The following is an 18,409-nucleotide window of genomic DNA, read 5'->3' on the forward strand; positions in this document are numbered from 1 at the left end:
ATTTGGCTCTTACAGAAATGAATGCTACTTGCAGGCACAAACTACAATCTTTATAAATGCTAATAAATAACAGTTGTACGGTTATTTAGATAACAATTTCTGTAGTAGAAACTATAATGGATGGTTAGGTGAATCTTATCCAAAGAACTGTAATAGTAATAATCTTGGGAAAAACTAGGTTTTAAAAATTGTTTATAACAAACTTTTATTTCAATAATGTTGGCACAGTTTTGTGGTTGTAGAATTCTGCAGTGATTTTATCAATTTGTTAATGTCTTTTCTTGGCAGCTGGTAGCTCTTAGCAGCTGCTATTTATCCAGTGATTAAAAGGGTAACCAGGTACAGTTACTGAAACTTCATAAATTTCCTTTGTAATTGATAATTTTTTTAACAGACTTTCTATAATATACTGGGTTTTTTCATTATTTTCTTGACCATCGTTGCAAATATCTGGAACTCTTGTTCACAGAATCACAGAATCATCTAGGTTGGAAAAGATCATCCAGTCCAAGCATTAACCTAACACTGACAGTTCCCAACTACACCATATCCCTCAGTGCTATGTTGACCTGACTCTTAAACGCCTCCAGGGATGGGGACTCCAACACCTCCCTCTGGTTAACCAATCTCTCTTGGTTTGGCTGATCTTTTGACATCTCTTAACATTGTTCACTATATTATATTTTTCTGTGCCTTATTATATATGTTATCCTAGTACCTAAGGAACTCTAATCAAGGACCAGCATCCCATTACTCTATAAGGCATAGAGACAGATCTAAAATAGTCTCCTTTCCCAAGACTTTAAAATCTAAAATGAAAAAGCCACAGATGAAGGCAACAATTGAAATAGAAGGAATCAATGTTCACTGGTATTAGTACAAAGCAGCCTTCAGCCTTTGAGGAAGGGCTACATCTTAGCAGAGACTGGGATCCCATCCCGCTATGTCTGTGGAAACAGCTGAGCAGAGACATTCTCTCTCCAAAAGTGACAGAGGGAGGGTAAGAGAAAGCTGAACTCACAAAGGTGAAATGATCTGTTGAAAATCAATGGGAGAGCCAGGTGTAGAAACCACATGTTAATGCCCTATTACAGGGGATAATCTGCTATACCATATGGCACCTGGCCTAAAGAAGCTTCAGAGCGTGTAAGACTGAATGAAAAAATAGTTCTGTCCTTGAAATGTCACTGAAAAGTTAAAATGACAGGGAAATGTTTAGAATTTATAAAAATAAGTAAACCCAGTGCTGATTCTTTTAAGTATAGGAGTAGATTTGATTGGCATGTAAAGCCATGAGAATGGCTCTAAGTTTTATAGCGCACCCACTTCATGAAACCCCTTCCACAAATAGATCTTAACTTTCAGCACATGGCAACATAAATATCCATTGTTTTTCTGATCTTTTTGCTTAGTGGATCATTGGACAGATCTGAGAAGATGGGACCTTTTCCCATGAGTGGTTTTCAGCAAAAGGATTTGATAACCATCAATCAAGCGCCTGATAGTCTCTCTGCTGCTGTACAGGCAGATACCATTTCCTTTTCAAAGTCTAATTTTTTTTTTCGAGTTTTCCAGGTTTTGTCAGTGACTCCTGCTTCTTGATTAGGACCAAGAATGCTAGAACAGTCTACCTTTGGAATTAAAATTGTCAGATAACAGTAATAGAAATGTCTGCCATCTATTTTAATAAAATGCACTGACAATATAATTTCAAAGTGCAATTGCGTGAAAGTCATGTGGAAAACAACTATTTTTTTTCCTCATGTTCTTAAGTGTGTTCTAGGTTGCTTTGTAGATTCATGTTTGCCTTTGAGTCATTTGTCAGCCCCTCAGATATCAAGCAGTGTCATTTAGGTTTCTCACATGCTTGCTTGTTCCCTTTCCAGCCATTTCTGCCAAATACTGTCATGTTTTTCCCAATTTAAAAATTATTTGTTTTCTTTCCACATTCCTGTGAAGACTGAGCCTTTTCATATGCCTTCTCTCCTAATTGTTCCTGTATCACTGTTTAACCTTTGTGAGTTTTAATGTTATACTATTTCTGACTTGCTCTAGGATCAGTAAAGGATGAGCTCAGTAGCAGAAATTTACTGGTGGGCAATTAAGAATTGAGAGGGAGAGAGAAAGATAAGCATCCAATCTTTAAAAATTAACCAAATCTTTAGAACTTTTGAAATTCAGTTAGCAGGTACAGATAGCTAGTATTAACAGTTCTTAACTGAGTTTAACTGTGCTCCCAATTATAATGATTAGTTGTTCTTTCTTTGGCTGTTTGTATTAGGAAGAGTTATTGGGGTTTTTTGTTGTATATAGCATTGAGCCATGTTGGACTTCATTAAGTATGAACCCAGCTGACAGTATAGTGTTGTAAAAAGAAGTAGTTGCTTTATTTTGATGTGTATTATATGGAGAAGGGATGTGAAGTATCTGAAATGAGAACTGATGATGGTGGGAAAGGGCAAAATATAGCATCAGCAAAACATGCAAATGCAAGCTTGCAAAGTTGAGTATTCTGATTTTCGTGTGTTGTACATAAGGAGTTTTCCTTTGTTTTCAGAGCATGTAATACTGCTATGGCTAAATATTTTCTTTCCTATAAACTGTTAAGTGTCTAATGGGACTGCAGTTATGCAAAGCAATGCTAAGTGTTAATGAGATAACCAGCATGGTATAAAGGCAAGCTTTATAGCAGGGAGGGAAGATAGAAGTTTATAGCATGTGATTGCTTTGAAGCTTCTAAATGCTGAGTCGTTTAAATGTGGAGGCTGAAAGCACTCTTCCAAAAGGCAGATAAGTCTTACTGGTTTGTATTTAAGTACAGTGCCACTTAACTGTTACTTGATCTTTCTCTCACTAATGACTGGTATATGTTAGTAAGAAGATTGAAAGGTTACAAGTAGTTCCTTGAATGGAGAACGGAAGAAACCTTATGTCTGTTAACTCAATGGTGAATAAATCTGCTCTAGCTTTTACTTCACAACTCTGTTCCTTAATCTGAACTAAAATCTCCTGATTGTTCCCCATTTTATTACTCTTTGGTTCATAGAGTAAATCTGCATACCCACCATCAAAGCTAAACTGGAAGATGGACTCAAGGAAGATGCGTGACATACTTCCTCTGCTGAGAGGCATCTGTACTTCAGAGCCAGGGTAGAGCTGGTCTGAAGTCAAGCTCCTCTGTGGATGTCAGGATTCAACACCTACTCTTTTGTTGTAGAAAGTCACTCCTACTTGCTAATGTTGATACACCCTTTGAAGTTGAATCATACCAAGGTTCTTCTGTGAGTTCAAGCTGTATTGGTTATCTGAGAATCCATGCAGAGCTTGACATGAATGCTTTCATAATGGGGAAAGCTTGGGTTCAAGTCTGCACCGTTTTAGACAGCAGAAATCTTTTGGTTTTGCTGAGTGCCTGTGTCTAACAAGGCAAATTAAATTTGGGGAATTTTTGTGGCTGGGATCATGAGGTATGTTCATTTATCCACACACAGTTCTTAATTTTTCCTTTCTGTATGAATTCACTTATATCTAATAACACTATTGCCCATTTGGCATTGACACAATCTGTAATCTCCGTGGGAGTTCCTCATGGAACTTGTAAGTCTTCAGTGTTACTGAGATCTCTGTCAAACTTAGCCAAAATTGGTCGAAAGTTTTAAGTACTTATTAGGGTACTGAAAATTTCTTTGTATGATCCCATCAAACTTTTATCTTAGAAAAATAATAAGGCTTAAAATATTCCAGTGACTATCCTCTTAGTTAATCTTTTAAGTTATAGATATTCTTTTTGTCTTTATGAGCATGTTACAAAAAGTTCAAAACCAAATCCTGCTGCTTCGGCACACTTACTAAGAATATATTAAAGAGTCTTACATCACCTCACACATTGGTCTGACCCTGTTAGCTAGAGGTAACACTACCTAACTGTAGTTCAGGGAAGCATATTTTTAAATTTAAGACAAAATCAATGGAAGGAAACAGAAAAGGATTTTTCTTTCATGAATGAACACTGTTTCCACTGATTCTATTGGGAGTGGTATTGCCTCAAAAAAATACTGTAAGGAATTATATTTAGGTGGACAGTTATGCATGTTTAGTCCCAAATTGGTACATATTATATACCTAGTAGAAAGGAGCAGGAGTGCGTTGTTTTTCATATGGTATAAACATGAAAAATTTGATAATGCTTGAAATATTCCAGTGATCAAGAATTTGCAGTGCAGGAAATGAGTGATGAAACTAAAACTTACTTACATTCCTAATGTCTTTGGTAGTTAATGAAGGCTAATGAACCCAAATTTAACCCTAAAATGACATATTTTAACAGGTACTATGTAGTTCTAATGATACTTGTAGTTTATGTCTTTAGAAAGAGAAATAGTTGTATATTTTGGGAAATAAAACTGTGAAGTAAAATTTCAAAGAATGTCTAAAAGATTGACAGTAAGGTGAATTCTGGGTACCAACGCTAAATATTGCATTTACTAAAAGACAGATACTTCATCGTAGTGAAATGACTGGCGCCTCCTAATGGGGCTTCTTTTCTGTCACTAGTTTCTACATTTCCAGAGAGTGATCTAGAAAGCTGATCTATTGCTACTGCTACATAGTTCCCTGTTCCACCAGGGAGAAAGTTGGGCAGGTTGTGTATACCAGGGTGCTATGCTAAGGGGCACAATGAACACCACTATCTTCTTGTGTTCCAGATGCTGAAATCTCTTCCTGAGCATCTGTGACTGAGCAGAACTGCCTTGCTACCAATCCCAAAGTGAAGTGATAGGTAAATGAATGCCACAGGCATCCGCCTCCTGTATGGGCTCTGGCTACCTGACAGGGACTCATTTGTGCATCTGTAACATCTAAGTTTACCTGACAGGGGAACTTGAATAAGGACTGAGAAGATGCATAATGTGTTTTAGTCACTCTGTCTTGAAGGTGGAGTTTTTTGTAATTATGTCTGTGGACACTAATCTACTGGGTATCTACTTCAATGACATGATCTCATACAGTAATCTTAAATCATTTCTGGCCTACAGAATGAGTTAACACAGTTCCTGTAAAGCAACAGCAAAGGCGGAAGCCAAAAGCAAAGAACAGAAATAACAACCACTAAAGGCTAGAAATTTACAATTTTATAGTATTAAAAACAGTAGTGGATGCCTGGAGAGAAGGGTAAGAAATGTGAACTGCAGTCATCAATTAATGGGACTTCTTTATATTTAAGCAATAAAAATAATGAAAAAATCACAAACACCACAAGCATGACTGGAATTATTAATAAAATTACATCTAGTGGGAGAGCTTTTAAGGACAGGCAGAATATAAAAACAACAGTTTGTCCTCCTCCTTCCTTTTGCAGCTGTAAAAATAGCCAATAAAATGTACAGAATGTTGTCAGCTTGAACAGCTTTCTTGGTACCCTCTTATACTTGCAGTTACATTCTAAGAAAATGTTCTGATATTGAAGTGTCTGACAGGTATTTTGAGATGACAGCAAATATCTGTTTGGGACTAAGTGCAGAAGTTTGACTTAAGCATATTTTTCAGTACATAGCTAGTCAGAGGAATACCTATCTAGTAAAAATAGGGTAAATTTTAACCTTCAGGTTTTTTTCTCTAGAGACTTACTTTTAAGGTGATACCAATTTAAATAAGAGTGTTTGAACTTTTTTCTACGGATACTGTATGCAATAACAAAGGTTGCTGTAAGAAACCTTCAGTTTACAAACATGTAGTATTTGCTTTTCTCTCTGATCAGATATTTAATTTTCTGTTTCATGAAGAACCATAGAGAAAGGAGGAGGTAATACTAGTTTCTCTTAACTTTGCATTTATAGCATTGTCAAAAAATGTCATTAGGAAAAGAATTCAGGGTCTGGAAAGAAGTTCCTGTGTCATCAGATGTATTCCCCTGCTTTCAGACAGCCACCTTTTTCACATACACTTGTCAAGTTCAGACTCTTTTTGACTACAGCACTCCAGGTGAAAGTGCTCCAGATGACTATCATGAATAGCAACTACCTTATGAGTTTCAACTTATAGTTAAGATAAATGAAATGGTTAATAGTAATTCTTGTGTCAACGTTATTCCATACTTCTTTGAGTTATGTCCAGTGCCTTGATGTGTTGATAGAGAATAATCAGCCATAGGCTTCTGTGATGGATTCTCCTGTACCTGATGTTCTTTGAGCTCTTGCTCATGGGAACTAGAACTGCTTGTGATTTTTCAAGACAGGACCTTACCACTGCTTTAAATAACATTGTTACTGTTTTCTTTGCTAGGGGAAGTAGGCTTATATGTCATAAATTAGATATCCACTTAAGTTAGTTTGTTAGTAATACTGTCGGCAGTTGGAATATCTTTTTTATTCCCAATTCCAACTTGGCAAACACAGCAAAAATCATAAATCCAGCTTCCATGTCTGTTCTTCTGCCTTTCCACACTGCTTAGAAATCACCTGTTTTCTACTAGAATATCACTCATAACCAAAATTTCTCGACAGTTGTAGCACAGTAACTACCTATTCCCTTCCTACTTCTGAAAGAATCCCTGCAAACTCAGGTCTCCTCATCCTTGCCCAGTCAGTTAAACCAATTCCTGCTCTTTGCAGCACAGGCGTGTCTCCTAGTGTACTGTGTCTCCCCAGATGATCTGATAAACAGAGCTTTTGTGTGTACACATTTCCCTGATCATGCACTTACTGCTGCTGACTACAATGCAGTCTACCTATTGCATTCCACTGAAAGTTTATAGCCATGTACAAATTACTCAGACATCCCAATTGTTTAATGACATGATCAGTAAATGTGTATGATGACAGTGCACTTAACATCAGGATGTTTTCACAGACCTGTAAGCAAAATTTTAAAGTTAAAGTTACAGAAACTGTGATGGCAGTTGTCTGCCTGTGTTTTGTTCCTTGGCTGTCTATCTGAAAACACTTTAATTAAAACTGGAGTATTCAGCTCCTTATAGGGTGAGGCAGTGTGATCTGGGGCAAACAGTATTTATGCTTATGTTCAACGTTAAGCATAGAAATGGGTCTGTGGGGCCTACATAAAGCATATGCTTAGGCATATGCTGAGCATATGTCTTGCTGGGTTGGATCTTCGTACAAGCTCCCTGCCATTTTGTTGTCTTGTTGTTGAATGTTAATGAAATTGAAACATGGTGGAACCTTCTTCAGTACCTTCTCAAATTTTTATTATAAGCACCACCAAAGGTTTTTTCATACAAACAATACATTCACATGTACACCTTCCTTCTGCTTAGGGGCTCAGCAGGAGAGACCTCTGCTCTCAAGGAAGCTATGGGACAGTTCTTTCTTTGTGTGAGTTGCTGTTGCCCCAGTCTAAACATTTTTCGATCTGTCAAGCTCTCATGGCATTCTCATTGACATAACTGTACTGTTACAGCTAAACTTCTGAAACTGTTTTAAAAACTGAGAGAAATGAAACAGCTTCATTACCTTGTCTGGTATGTACTGAATCAGAGCATACAGACTCTATTGCTGTTTCAAAACAAGCTGGCAGTTTCCACATAGATTGTGTCTGAAAATATTTTTGACCTATTTTACTTAATATATTTAAGAGCATAAAAGAGGCTCAAAAAGAAAGCATCTATTATTGCAAACCCTGGTTTTGGAGTTCATACATGTGCTTCCAAAAAAATAAAAAGAAAAAAAATAAAGCAACCCATAATTTCCTTTACCTTGCAGTTCTTTCCAGAATTTTACGTGGAAAGGATATTCTAACTTCTGATGGTCTCTATCCTGAGATAATTATGGATTATGGTTATTAACTATGATTAACTTAATTCTTTCAATGAGGTACAAGCAGGGAATAGCGTGTTACTACTCATTTAGGCGTTGATTCACAACGCACTTGCTTATATATATTTACTTGAAGTTTGGTTGGATGTTAGAGCTCCTACCTTACGGCTGAAGGTGCTCTAACATCTGATCAATAATGGAATGAAACCTCTAACAGTGAAGAAATGCATCTTGTATTCATGAATAAACTGAAGGCGGGGAAACCTTTCTTGACTTCTCACTAGCCTTTTTTATAGCTCTACATAAATGTGGAACAGAAGGGGTGACAGAATGGCTCCCTGCAGCACCCCACACTTCAGGATTTATCAGGAACAGAAAAAGTGATCACAACTAGCTATCAGGGTCTCTTGGTGAAAATAGAGCAGGTGTTAATGAGATTCCCACAAGTCTCTTCAGTAGCCTCTCTCACTGCAAAGTATTGCTGAGCTGAGGTAATCTTTGTAGTGTTATCAAGAAATAACACAGCAATATATATTACATAGTGAAACTGTAGCAATGGGAACTGCAGCTGTATTCAACCCGACAGACTTATTTTTTGTGCATTGATGAAGTCATTCAATCCTACTGTGTTACCTGTGCTAGATGAAGCCAACTGTAGAAGAATGCCATGAAGATTAATCTTGGATCTCCCTCTGCAAAAGTTAAGCATGCTACTGTGGTTGAACTTACTGTTCTTTTACCTCAGCATCTAAGATGTGAGCTTAGGAAGCCTTCCTGAGCTAGGTAACTGAACAGTAGTCTCTGATTTTGCAGACTTATGCGTTCTGGTATTGTCTTCTCAGTAATTAACAGCATTCCCTCATTGCAGCGTTAGCTGTCTAAGAGCTGATCATGGGCATCCTTTTTGGCAGTGGAGTGTCTGATGTTTCCAGTGGAACATTCATCTTGCCTCTGTCAGGGGTCCATATTAGAGCTACTTACAAACTCATTAACATAGAACAATTTTCAGGAGGCAATGAAGTAGGAACAAAAGTCCAAAGCAAACAACATCCTTTGCTCTGCCCTTCCTCGCCCCCACTCTACCCCTCTCCCACTGTCTTGAAGTCAGGATCTTAGAGACTGCTTGAAATAATGCTGAGTAAAATGCTTTTAGTCATATGGCTGTTAAGTTCATTGCATTCGTTTGGATCCTATTGCCAGCATCATTAAGTATTTGAATGTTAGCTCCTTACAAGCAGAGAATTCTGAATAATTTTAGTATTAAATGCAAGGCTTACTGTTTACATGAGTGGGATTTATGTTGCCTTATTTACATGCATACTGTTCAGGTATGCAAGACTAATTTATTCTTCAGCAAAATAAGATTAATGTTGAAATGTTAGGGATTTGTATGCAATCCGTTGCTGAGTGTCAGCAATGCAGCCTAAGCTGTTCAGATAGAAAAACTCTTAGGAGGACAAAGCTGTAGTGCTAAAACTGAGTGTTGTCTGTTAAAACTTAAGTAAGAGTTAAGCATACTTTATGTAAATATGTCAAAGCCACCTGCTGGAAATCATTTTGGCTCTGCAGTGTTCCAAGAGTTCTGTACTTGTTGGGTCTGAAAATAAATAGCACATTGTATTTCGTAGCTTGCGTGCCATACCATGAGTGATTCAGCTCCAAACTAAAAGAAGGCTGAAAATGGGTGTCTCCTCTAACAGCCTGAAAACACTCTAGGACTTGGAGGCTTTAAGAATATTCCGTAGCTGTTACAGAAATCCAAAATTTAAAAGACAATTTAACAAAAAATTTAATGAAATAGAATTTGCCTTGATTTTTAAAAGACCTTTTAGAAATTCTCAAAGGTAGTTTTCTGATAGGTGCAGCTTAAAAAGAATGTAACAAAACTTTATTCACTGCCACATTTATTTCCATAGTTGTCAAGAAGTTTAACATGCATATTTTGTGTCAAAAAACTGACTGAATAAGAGCAGTGGAGTTCTGATAGTTTCTGAAAAACAGTAAGTTTTTCAAGCAGTGAAGAATCTGGCCTCGTTATGAATACAGGAGAGTACAGCAATATACACATTACCTCAGAGGTACAGTTCAGGGTTCCTGTTGAGTTTAGCTGGAATTCTGTTTTGATATTTTGTTTAATTTTATTAATTAGTATCTTGAGTCTCCCATTATAAAAAGGGTCCCTCATGCATACCTTCCAACTTACTCCAACATAGTCAAACAGTCTATATTTTTAATCTATTTTTTGAAGCTGCGTTACATTAAAAATTCTGATTTTCCCATTGTGTGATCCTGAACTTGATGTGGGAACAGTGCGGAGGGAGAAGGACGTTTTCTGCCCCTCAGTATTTTCGCCTCCAGTGTGTCTGCCCACTTAATAAAGTAAATTATAGTGGACAGCATATATGTAATGATACAGCTAAACTTGACCAGTATGCAGAACACCATTGGAAACCTTTATCTTTTTATCTTTAAAGGAGCCTGAATAGAAGAGTTATTAAAGCTCCTGATCCTAAGATAAAGCTGTGGCATAAACTGGCAGTAGATGGAAAACATGGTCTAGTTTGTCCTGTGACATACTATCAGTAGGTTAAAGTCACCTGTTAATGTGGGATGTTGTGCTTTTTTCTACAATTAAGTTGATTTTGTGTGGTTTTACTGTTCGATTGTTTGCAAGTACTGTATAGAATTGGGATGTCTAAATAAAGAGATTAAACCTTTGCTTGCATTTTACATTATTTTGGTGCAAATTACTACCTTTAAAAAGCACATCGGTGTACAGTGGTGTACTCGATTCCTGACCCATAGACTCTGTTGGTAGTTTTGAAGTGGATTCCTGTGGATGCCAAGACACATGCTCTGATTCTGTGCGTAGCCGGACAGTGAGCAACATTAAGAGTGTCTGTGTTGTTTGTAGAGGCACATTAAATTACTGGATGAAAACAGCCACATCTCCTGCTTATAAACTGTTGAAAAAGACCTGGTAACTTTGGCTTCTTAAAAAAATGCTCAGAGAGACCTACTCTTTATATCTTTTGTACAAAGGAGTGAAAAAAGCTTATAAGCAGCCTTTAAAACTATTTCCCTATTACTGTACGGGAATAATTTTTAGTTTATAGTTTCAAGAGCAAAAGTCAGTCATTAGTTTTTTATTCCAGATCAAATGTTTACAACAGAGGTACTAAACACTTGAAAATAGAGTCGCTTATAATGGAAGCATCAGCTCATCTTTAACTTTGGAAGGACAAGCAGTACCTATTTAATTAAAGCTGAGTTAAAATAGGACTGTCATTTGTATCACAGTGATTCTCCACCCCTCCAGGAAATCCTGCTGCCATTTTGTACCACACATTCTTGTCTTGTGCAAATTAATAGATCGTTTTATTTTCTGCAGGAAATCTGAAGACTTTTATAGCAAATCCTCCAGTATCAAAATGAATACAGGTATGCTGCTTCTGTGAGATTTTTCTTTACTCTTGTGTGTATGTAAGCAGAGAAGGTCCCAAATTTATCGAAATTTTTGTTAATGCTGAACTCAAATTAAGCAAGATATTTTAATTGTATGTCTGCTTATGTGCATTAGTGTTCCATATATAAAATTTACATACATGTTTTTCTATGTATGGATATATATGGATATGTGAAATATACATGCATGTTTAGCTTTCTGTGCTTAAGTTATAAGTATCAGTTTTGTATGTGTGTGTTTTATGTAAAAATACATAGTATGAGGACAACAGCTATGGAAAAGTGGTGTTAAAGCATCCCATTTTCCTAAGAAAATGCAAATGCTTTAAAAATGGTTTGGTTTCATTCTCTACTGTCATTACATTAAGGGACCTATAAATACTACTCTCTATTATTAGCTACATTTGCATAATCAGATGAGGGAAACTTTTTTTGTGCTTATAGGGATTTGTATTTTTCTATCAAGTTGCTGTGATAGATGTACTGACCAAATGACGTACTCTATAGGAACTTATGTTCATGATCTGTGACAACATACTAATATTTGTTCCTGAATCACTGAAGTCAATAGAGAGTGCTGCTGTTTTTGCTGGCAGTGGGAATAGGCCTCACAAAAGCAGACCGGTGAAATCCTGGCCTGCTCCACTCATGTCAGGTGTAAATTTTCAGTCACAGTCAACTCTTTATACTCCATAGGTGAACTGTCTGGTTTGCAGATTAACTGTGGCACAAGGATAGACATATCTATCCTTTCCAAACCAGTTAGTTTTACCGTTGACCATAGTGCTGCACCATCACAACTGATGTGACAACTTGAAAAAAGCAGAAGGTGTAACATGGGACCTGAGGACCTGAACTATCAATCTGGTTTGGATGTTTCAGCAGCCTGCTCTAAATCGAAGGGATTAGCTTTCCCATGGAAAAGGTTGCCAATATCTCAACCACTTTATTAATCAGGATTCCTGGCTTCCCATTGTCTTGGACAATGACTGGAACTCAGTAGGACCAGGTTCTTCAACAGATTTATTTATTTATTTATTTATTAATACAAAGTTAAAACGTATTGGCTCAATTGAAACACTGCATTTGTAAATATAATAAGCACAAGAAATGAAATTTCTCAGTTGAGTTGGTGAGGGTTTTTTCCCAAAGTTTTGGTTGTTCCTAATTACTTTACAGATGCTAACGACAGTGGTGTGTTTTTCATTTATGGAAATACTATTTGAAAGTTGTCCTATCCTCCTGTATTTTTACTGAAGACAGCTTTCCTGAACATGTGAGTCTGTCTAATTAAGGTAGTACTGAAATACTGCTTGCTTCATAGAACTGTAGTTTCACAACTCAGCTAATGATCATACATTTGACTGTGATTACGTTGTGCATTGCAATCATATGAGTTAAAATCATATGATAGATGTCATTTTATAGCTTCAACTTTGAAAAATGTGGATAGAGTGGTTAATTGCCAGTTTATGCTATTGTAGCTCTGAAGTGGTACTTCATTCTATGTTGTACTAAGATTTTTCACTTAAGCTAGAAATTCTCAAGAGAAATAGACATAAGATTTAAGTAATCTATGTGACTGAATGACTTCTATTTGGAATTGGGAGTCTTCTGATCACCCTTGAAAACAGACTTAAAAGACATGAACACACCTGAAATCCTTTCTAGTTACCTAAGGATATAATGATTGTAAACTGAACTTTAATCTACTCTGTGCTTACACATTTTTCATCTTGTGTTCACTTGATATTAATGTGCATGTTGCCAGCTGCACTAAAAGGAGGTATTGACAAGAAATGTGGTATCTCCTATTAGTTCTATTAATGTAGATTATTTCCTCACTGTAAAAACAAAAAAAAAAGGAACCAATCCACTGAGTAGGGTGCAAGAGCAAACAATTTGCACCTATCTGTCGATAAAACATTGCTTTACTAAAGGAGAGAGTAACAGGTGGAAGATGTTCTGCATGGTGTTCTTGTCTACATTGTTTTTTTTTCTTTCTTTCTTTCTCTTTTTTTTTTTTCTTTATACTATGTTGGTTTTAAAAATCAAATGACTGCTGCAGTTCTTGTTTTACATATATTTCACTGTCAGCTTTCACAGCTTTACATCAGGAATTTGTGTGATGCAATTGGAGGCTATCAGATAATGATGATTTGCCACTAGTTTGTTTTAAAAATATGAATTTCATTAATTACTCCTGTGGATAAATGAGCGCTCTAGTTTGATGCCAGTAACTGCTGAAGTGGCAAAGCTAGCGTATATGCAGCTTTGAAAATAAAATCTACTTTTTAGAGTGGGCTCCTCTAATCCAGTGTTCCCTGTGGCTGCAGACTTGGCAATCTGTCTCAGCAAAGCCTGTGGAAGATATTTTTGTCTACAGAGAAAATGTTTTGAAGAGCTTTGGTTTTCAATACTCTACCATATATGGGAGGGATTTTTTAGCATTTGATGTTAATTCTGTACCACATGTTAGAAAGGAATATTCAACAGCATAAGGCAATGAAACATGTTTGCAAAAGCAAAGAAATAGACATAAGATATAGGGGAGATTTCTAGAAGTACCGAAGGTACTTTAGCTCGTAATTCCTCCTGGTGTTCAAATGCTGTCATAATTTTAAAATAGTAGTCTAATAGAACATGTGACTTTTTAAACCCAGGGATCATCAACAGGACAAAATTTGAAATTATATATATAGGGGGTTTCATCAGTAAGTCTTCTGGTGCTTTACAGATTTGATGATCATTAACTTGGTAAGATATCTTGAGACACTAAGTCACAGAAAACCTGAGCTACCCATGAAGGTCGCGTCAGATTAAAACAGAGAATAAATGTGTGCACTCATAGCTGATGCTGGGGAAGAGGTAACTGCATTGAGGAATAATGAATAGATACAAGTTAATTTTCTAAAATGGATTTTTAGTGTTGGTCCATAAATATTTTGGCTGTTTCACACAGAAAACTTGATAAATGCGTCTGCTTTTACAATTATTAAACAAGTTAGCTGTTTACATTACATGAAGCACATAATAAGAAGCCAAGAGTGAAAAAGCATGCAGTTCTGGAAGACTGCAAATACTTTGTGTTTGTTAAAATTATTAATGGAAGTCATTCCATGGACTAATCTCTTACATTTTGTCTGGAAGACAAGAATAGACATTCTTGGGTCCCTGCAAGGTTCCCGAATAGATTGTGAAGCCCCTTTTAGATCACTAAAGCAAATTAGGTGAGCTTGAGTGTTTCAGGCATTTTACAAAAATTGACTTTTTTAATGATTATTTGTTGTAATTTAGCAGCATCAAAGAACCAAATAATAGTAGGTTCATCTGCGTTAGTCAGAGTTAGGTTATGTGATAAAAGCTCATCTGCACACCCGTAAAGGAGCTCGGAGTGGCAGGAGGGAAAGTCCAAATAATAGCCTGCCCTGCTACACTACTCCCAGGCCCATCACAGAAACCATCAAAGGCGCATCTCCACAAGACTAAAGGAGCACAGGGGCACAAGTGCAGGCAGGAACCCAAATGAAAGACTCCAGAGAAATGAAGGGAGGCACAAGGGCCTCCCTTGTCCAGGTCCCTCCCAGGTCTGCCCCAGGGGATCCTCAGCCCTGGGGTCCAGGCATGGAACATATGGCAGATGCAATGTTTGAGCCCAGTTGCTGGAAGGATCCTCCTTGTACATGTGTTCATATATATTCTCACTAGTGGACCTTTGTCCTGTTCAGCCAGCGTGGGGAGGGGCATGAGCCCATTCTTGCGTCTGTGTGAGTGCTGTGAGTGTCTGTGATCTGTGTGACTAGCTATGTATGTATGTGGTGTATACGTGTGCTCGCGTGCATGAGTCTCCTCGGAATACATCTGCAGGCTCACTACTGGTTGAACCTGGGGACATGGAGAGGCAGCAGCTTCGTCTGCCTTGGTCTGTTGGATTCAGCACTATGTATTTGCCTCAGAAGGTCAGAATGCAAACAGGGGGTAAGAATCCCTGGTCTAAGGACTTCTAAACTTGAATTCACTGTGCAGACAAAGGGGAAAGTGATACCATTCACAAGTACAGTGGACAGAATAATGATCAGCAAATATTAAGTTTGGGTGCCATTTTTCTTTTCTTTGAGTTGTAAGAGCTTATTAAAAATTTCCTGGCCCTGGCTCCTCTCTCTGACCTCTTCACAGGAGGTCACCATCCTTTCGTCTTTGCCAGCTTGGTTTATTGCGGTGCTTTTACTGACTCTTTGAAGCAGTCTTTTCAAAAAAACCACCCATATTCCTAAATAAAAGTGGTGTTTTGAATTGACTCCATTCTGCTTTGGAGCAGGAGCTGACCAATAGACTAGTTGTCAAATAGAGATACAGCTCGCTTAAGGTGATCATGCCTGTAGTGGGAGCAGTTGTTGGGGTTGTGGATTTAGAGGGAAAGGGTTAAAATGCTTTTTTTGTGGAGAGAAACAGAACTAAGGGAGGGAGAGAAAGAATTTAGGAAAGGTGAGGAATGGAGAAAGAATGAAGAGAAAAAATGCAGGAGGAGAGTAGGCAAAGGGAGAGGAGCTGAATGGTGAGCTAACAAGATGAAGAGAGCATCCAGAGCCCCATCACAGAGAGCATTAGGATACATGCACAAATACAGACATCCTCCTAGCTGGAGAGCAAGCCACCACCTCATCTCTCTTGTCCAGTCAGTGGGTGGCTCTTTCTTTTCTCTTTCTTTTTCTCTATTTAAAGGTAAGTCTGCAACATTGATCCTAGCGTTCGAGTTCATCCCTATATGGCCCTTACTCTGCAAAATACTGTCAGAAACATGTTTCACCAGATCCTTGCCTCCCCCATCTCCTTCATTTTCTGCAGTATCTGCTAGGGATGCTTATTTGTCTTTTTCCTTGTTCAATGGGAGTATTGTAGGGCTTGCAAAATAATATATAGGAACCAACCATGCTAAGTTCTGATTTGAGCTGGATTTGAATTTTCAGCAACTGTTTTGATTGTGAATTGCCCAACTTCATATTTTATTATTACCTGCAGACCTTAGCCGATTCAGGTCTGTTAAAACAGTCACTCCTGAAGAATTTGTCTTGTCAAAAGCATAGAGAGTTGTGCGTATTTGTATACTATTTACACACATTTCATTTTCTATATATGCGTACATTTTGTATAGATTGTTTCACATATCCTCATTTCTTCCTTGAGTAACAGCTGTCCAATACTAATTGCTTATTGTTTGCAAGTAAAATGAGCAGATGATCATTAATTCAGTCTCCCTTACTGTTTTTGAATTTTCTGTTCTCTAGACTTAGAGCTTTCTGGTGTTATTTGGACTTCAAGAATCTGGGTGAATATAGTTAGTATTTGCTGGAAATTTGATGGAGCTATGAAAAAGGAGTACAGGCTGGAATAAGCCTCTTGAAGTTCAACTCTGTAAGGTCATACAGATAAGGGAAGCAGTTTGAAAACTGCCTCTTTTGAGGCAGTGTGTAGATTTTTCTGATCCTCATTCAGACATGATGCCCTTAATTTAATGGGAGCCTGGCCTGAAGAAAGATAGGAAGATGGAGTCCATCATGCATAAATATGTGCTTGCCCACACACATTCGTATTTTATTAGAAATTTTGCACAACTTAACATGGTATCTTTGTGTGGTTATAGCTTGAGTGCTAATTGACTCTCATTATTTTGTACAGGTACTGTGAATCTTATTGCAGGTATTGACTTGCATATGGGCTTAGGTATTATATATATAGGATTAAATGTTGTATGCATATATGTATATAGACACTTACTACAACTGGTTTAGCTATCTCGTATGAAGCCATGTCAAACACTTTGCTAGATAATGGTTCCACTAAGTATAAAACTCTGACTCAGTTCAGTTATGTTAAAGATTAATTTGAAGCAGAATTTCTTGCAGTTACAGTGACAAAATATTTGTAGTCAGTTTTCTTGTTGTCTTCCTTTCCTCCCACTTCAGTTTCTCTATCCTGTAATTCTGGAAGGTAGCTCTTGAAAAAATACAAATAAAGCATCACTGTGTTTGAATAAAAGATGTGACAGTATAACAAAATTGTTTGTCTGTTAGCTTGTATTAATCAAATAAAGTATGCTGTCAAAGTCTGCCAGTATTCAGATAAGAACAGAACGTCAGTATCAACACATCATAAAATCCCTTTGGAATTATTTCTGGTGTATGTTGGAGAAGGGGAGGGGATACAAGAATGGAGAAAATTATTTTAATTACCATTGGCATTCTATATTTATGTAAGCAAACTAAAACAAATGTGCAGATTGGATAGCCGTTATCTTTGTTTCACATGTACAATGTCAATAATTAATTACAGATAATGTATTGCTTTCAACTATTGCTGACTGAAATCATTTGGGCCTTTTGCTTTGAGGCTTGGGATTCACAATGAGTCTTTGGACCCACTTACACCTGGAGCAGTGGCTCTGATGTTTGCCAACCTTAACAGCTTCTTAATGCATATCCTTCAAGACCTGTGGCCAGAGGGCTCTGCTATTTCAGGGGAATGTTGGAATGAGCAGAGAAGTACCAAGAGCTCACATCTCTTGCAGATGCGGGTTAAAGACGTCTCTGTGGCTCAAATTACTGCTGTCATAGGAAATACTTTCTACTAATAGGTTTCAGGTCTTCCTTAAACAGAATTTTATAAAACTCCCTGTCTTATGATACAGATATAAAAAGCATTAGAGCCTCTATCATAGTTGTGGTTCTTCTTGACTTCAGTGGGGACCTGTATGATATTTCAGTAATATGAAAAGTAAAATAATTATTACAGTGAAGAGCAGAAAAATATTCTAGTTAAATATAATCTGGAAGAAAATTTATGTAACTTCTACAACTATGATAGAGTTGCTAAAAAGCTACATTGTGGGAAAACTGCTTTCTAATAATAAAAAAGGATTTATAAAACAGAATGACAGCGCCAGGTGAGAGAGGAGCAGAGAAAAAGGATTGAAAGAGTCATGCAAGACCCAGAAGAAAGGTTTTGTTCTGTTCCTCGTTGTTCAGAGTAATTTTAGATGTCCAGTCGTTCCCTTGGGATGTTATTGTGTTCCAGACATACATTTTTTTAATCTTCCCTTAGATAAAAAAGAAGGGGGGGAGAGGGAGAACGAGGATGTTCCATCAAAACAACAACAAAATCGTGCCAGCCTTAAT

At 37.2% G+C, this 18,409-nt stretch overlaps 1 protein-coding gene across 23 annotated transcripts in view; it reads left to right on the top strand.

Annotated features, from left to right (window-relative positions):
- SORBS2 (sorbin and SH3 domain containing 2) overlaps nucleotides 1-18,409 on the top strand; it is a 166,036-nt gene that overhangs the window by 66,554 nt on the left and 81,073 nt on the right. For 18 of the 23 annotated variants that reach the window (XM_026847271.1, XM_026847275.1, XM_026847281.1 and 15 more), the window contains one exon: nucleotides 11,164-11,213. The exons of 2 other annotated variants lie outside the window; for them this stretch is intronic. In XM_026847271.1, coding sequence (XP_026703072.1) covers nucleotides 11,204-11,213 — 10 coding nt within the window. In that variant the 5' untranslated portion in view covers nucleotides 11,164-11,203. Of the gene's footprint in view, nucleotides 1-11,163; nucleotides 11,214-18,409 lie in introns of those variants that run through there. 3 more of the 23 variants (XM_026847294.1, XM_026847288.1, XM_026847286.1) reach the window with 2 other exon arrangements.

The sequence above is a fragment of the Athene cunicularia genome (genome assembly GCF_003259725.1).
Source record: "Athene cunicularia isolate RWA chromosome 4 unlocalized genomic scaffold, athCun1 chr4_part1, whole genome shotgun sequence".
Taxonomy (NCBI): Eukaryota; Metazoa; Chordata; class Aves; order Strigiformes; family Strigidae; genus Athene; species Athene cunicularia.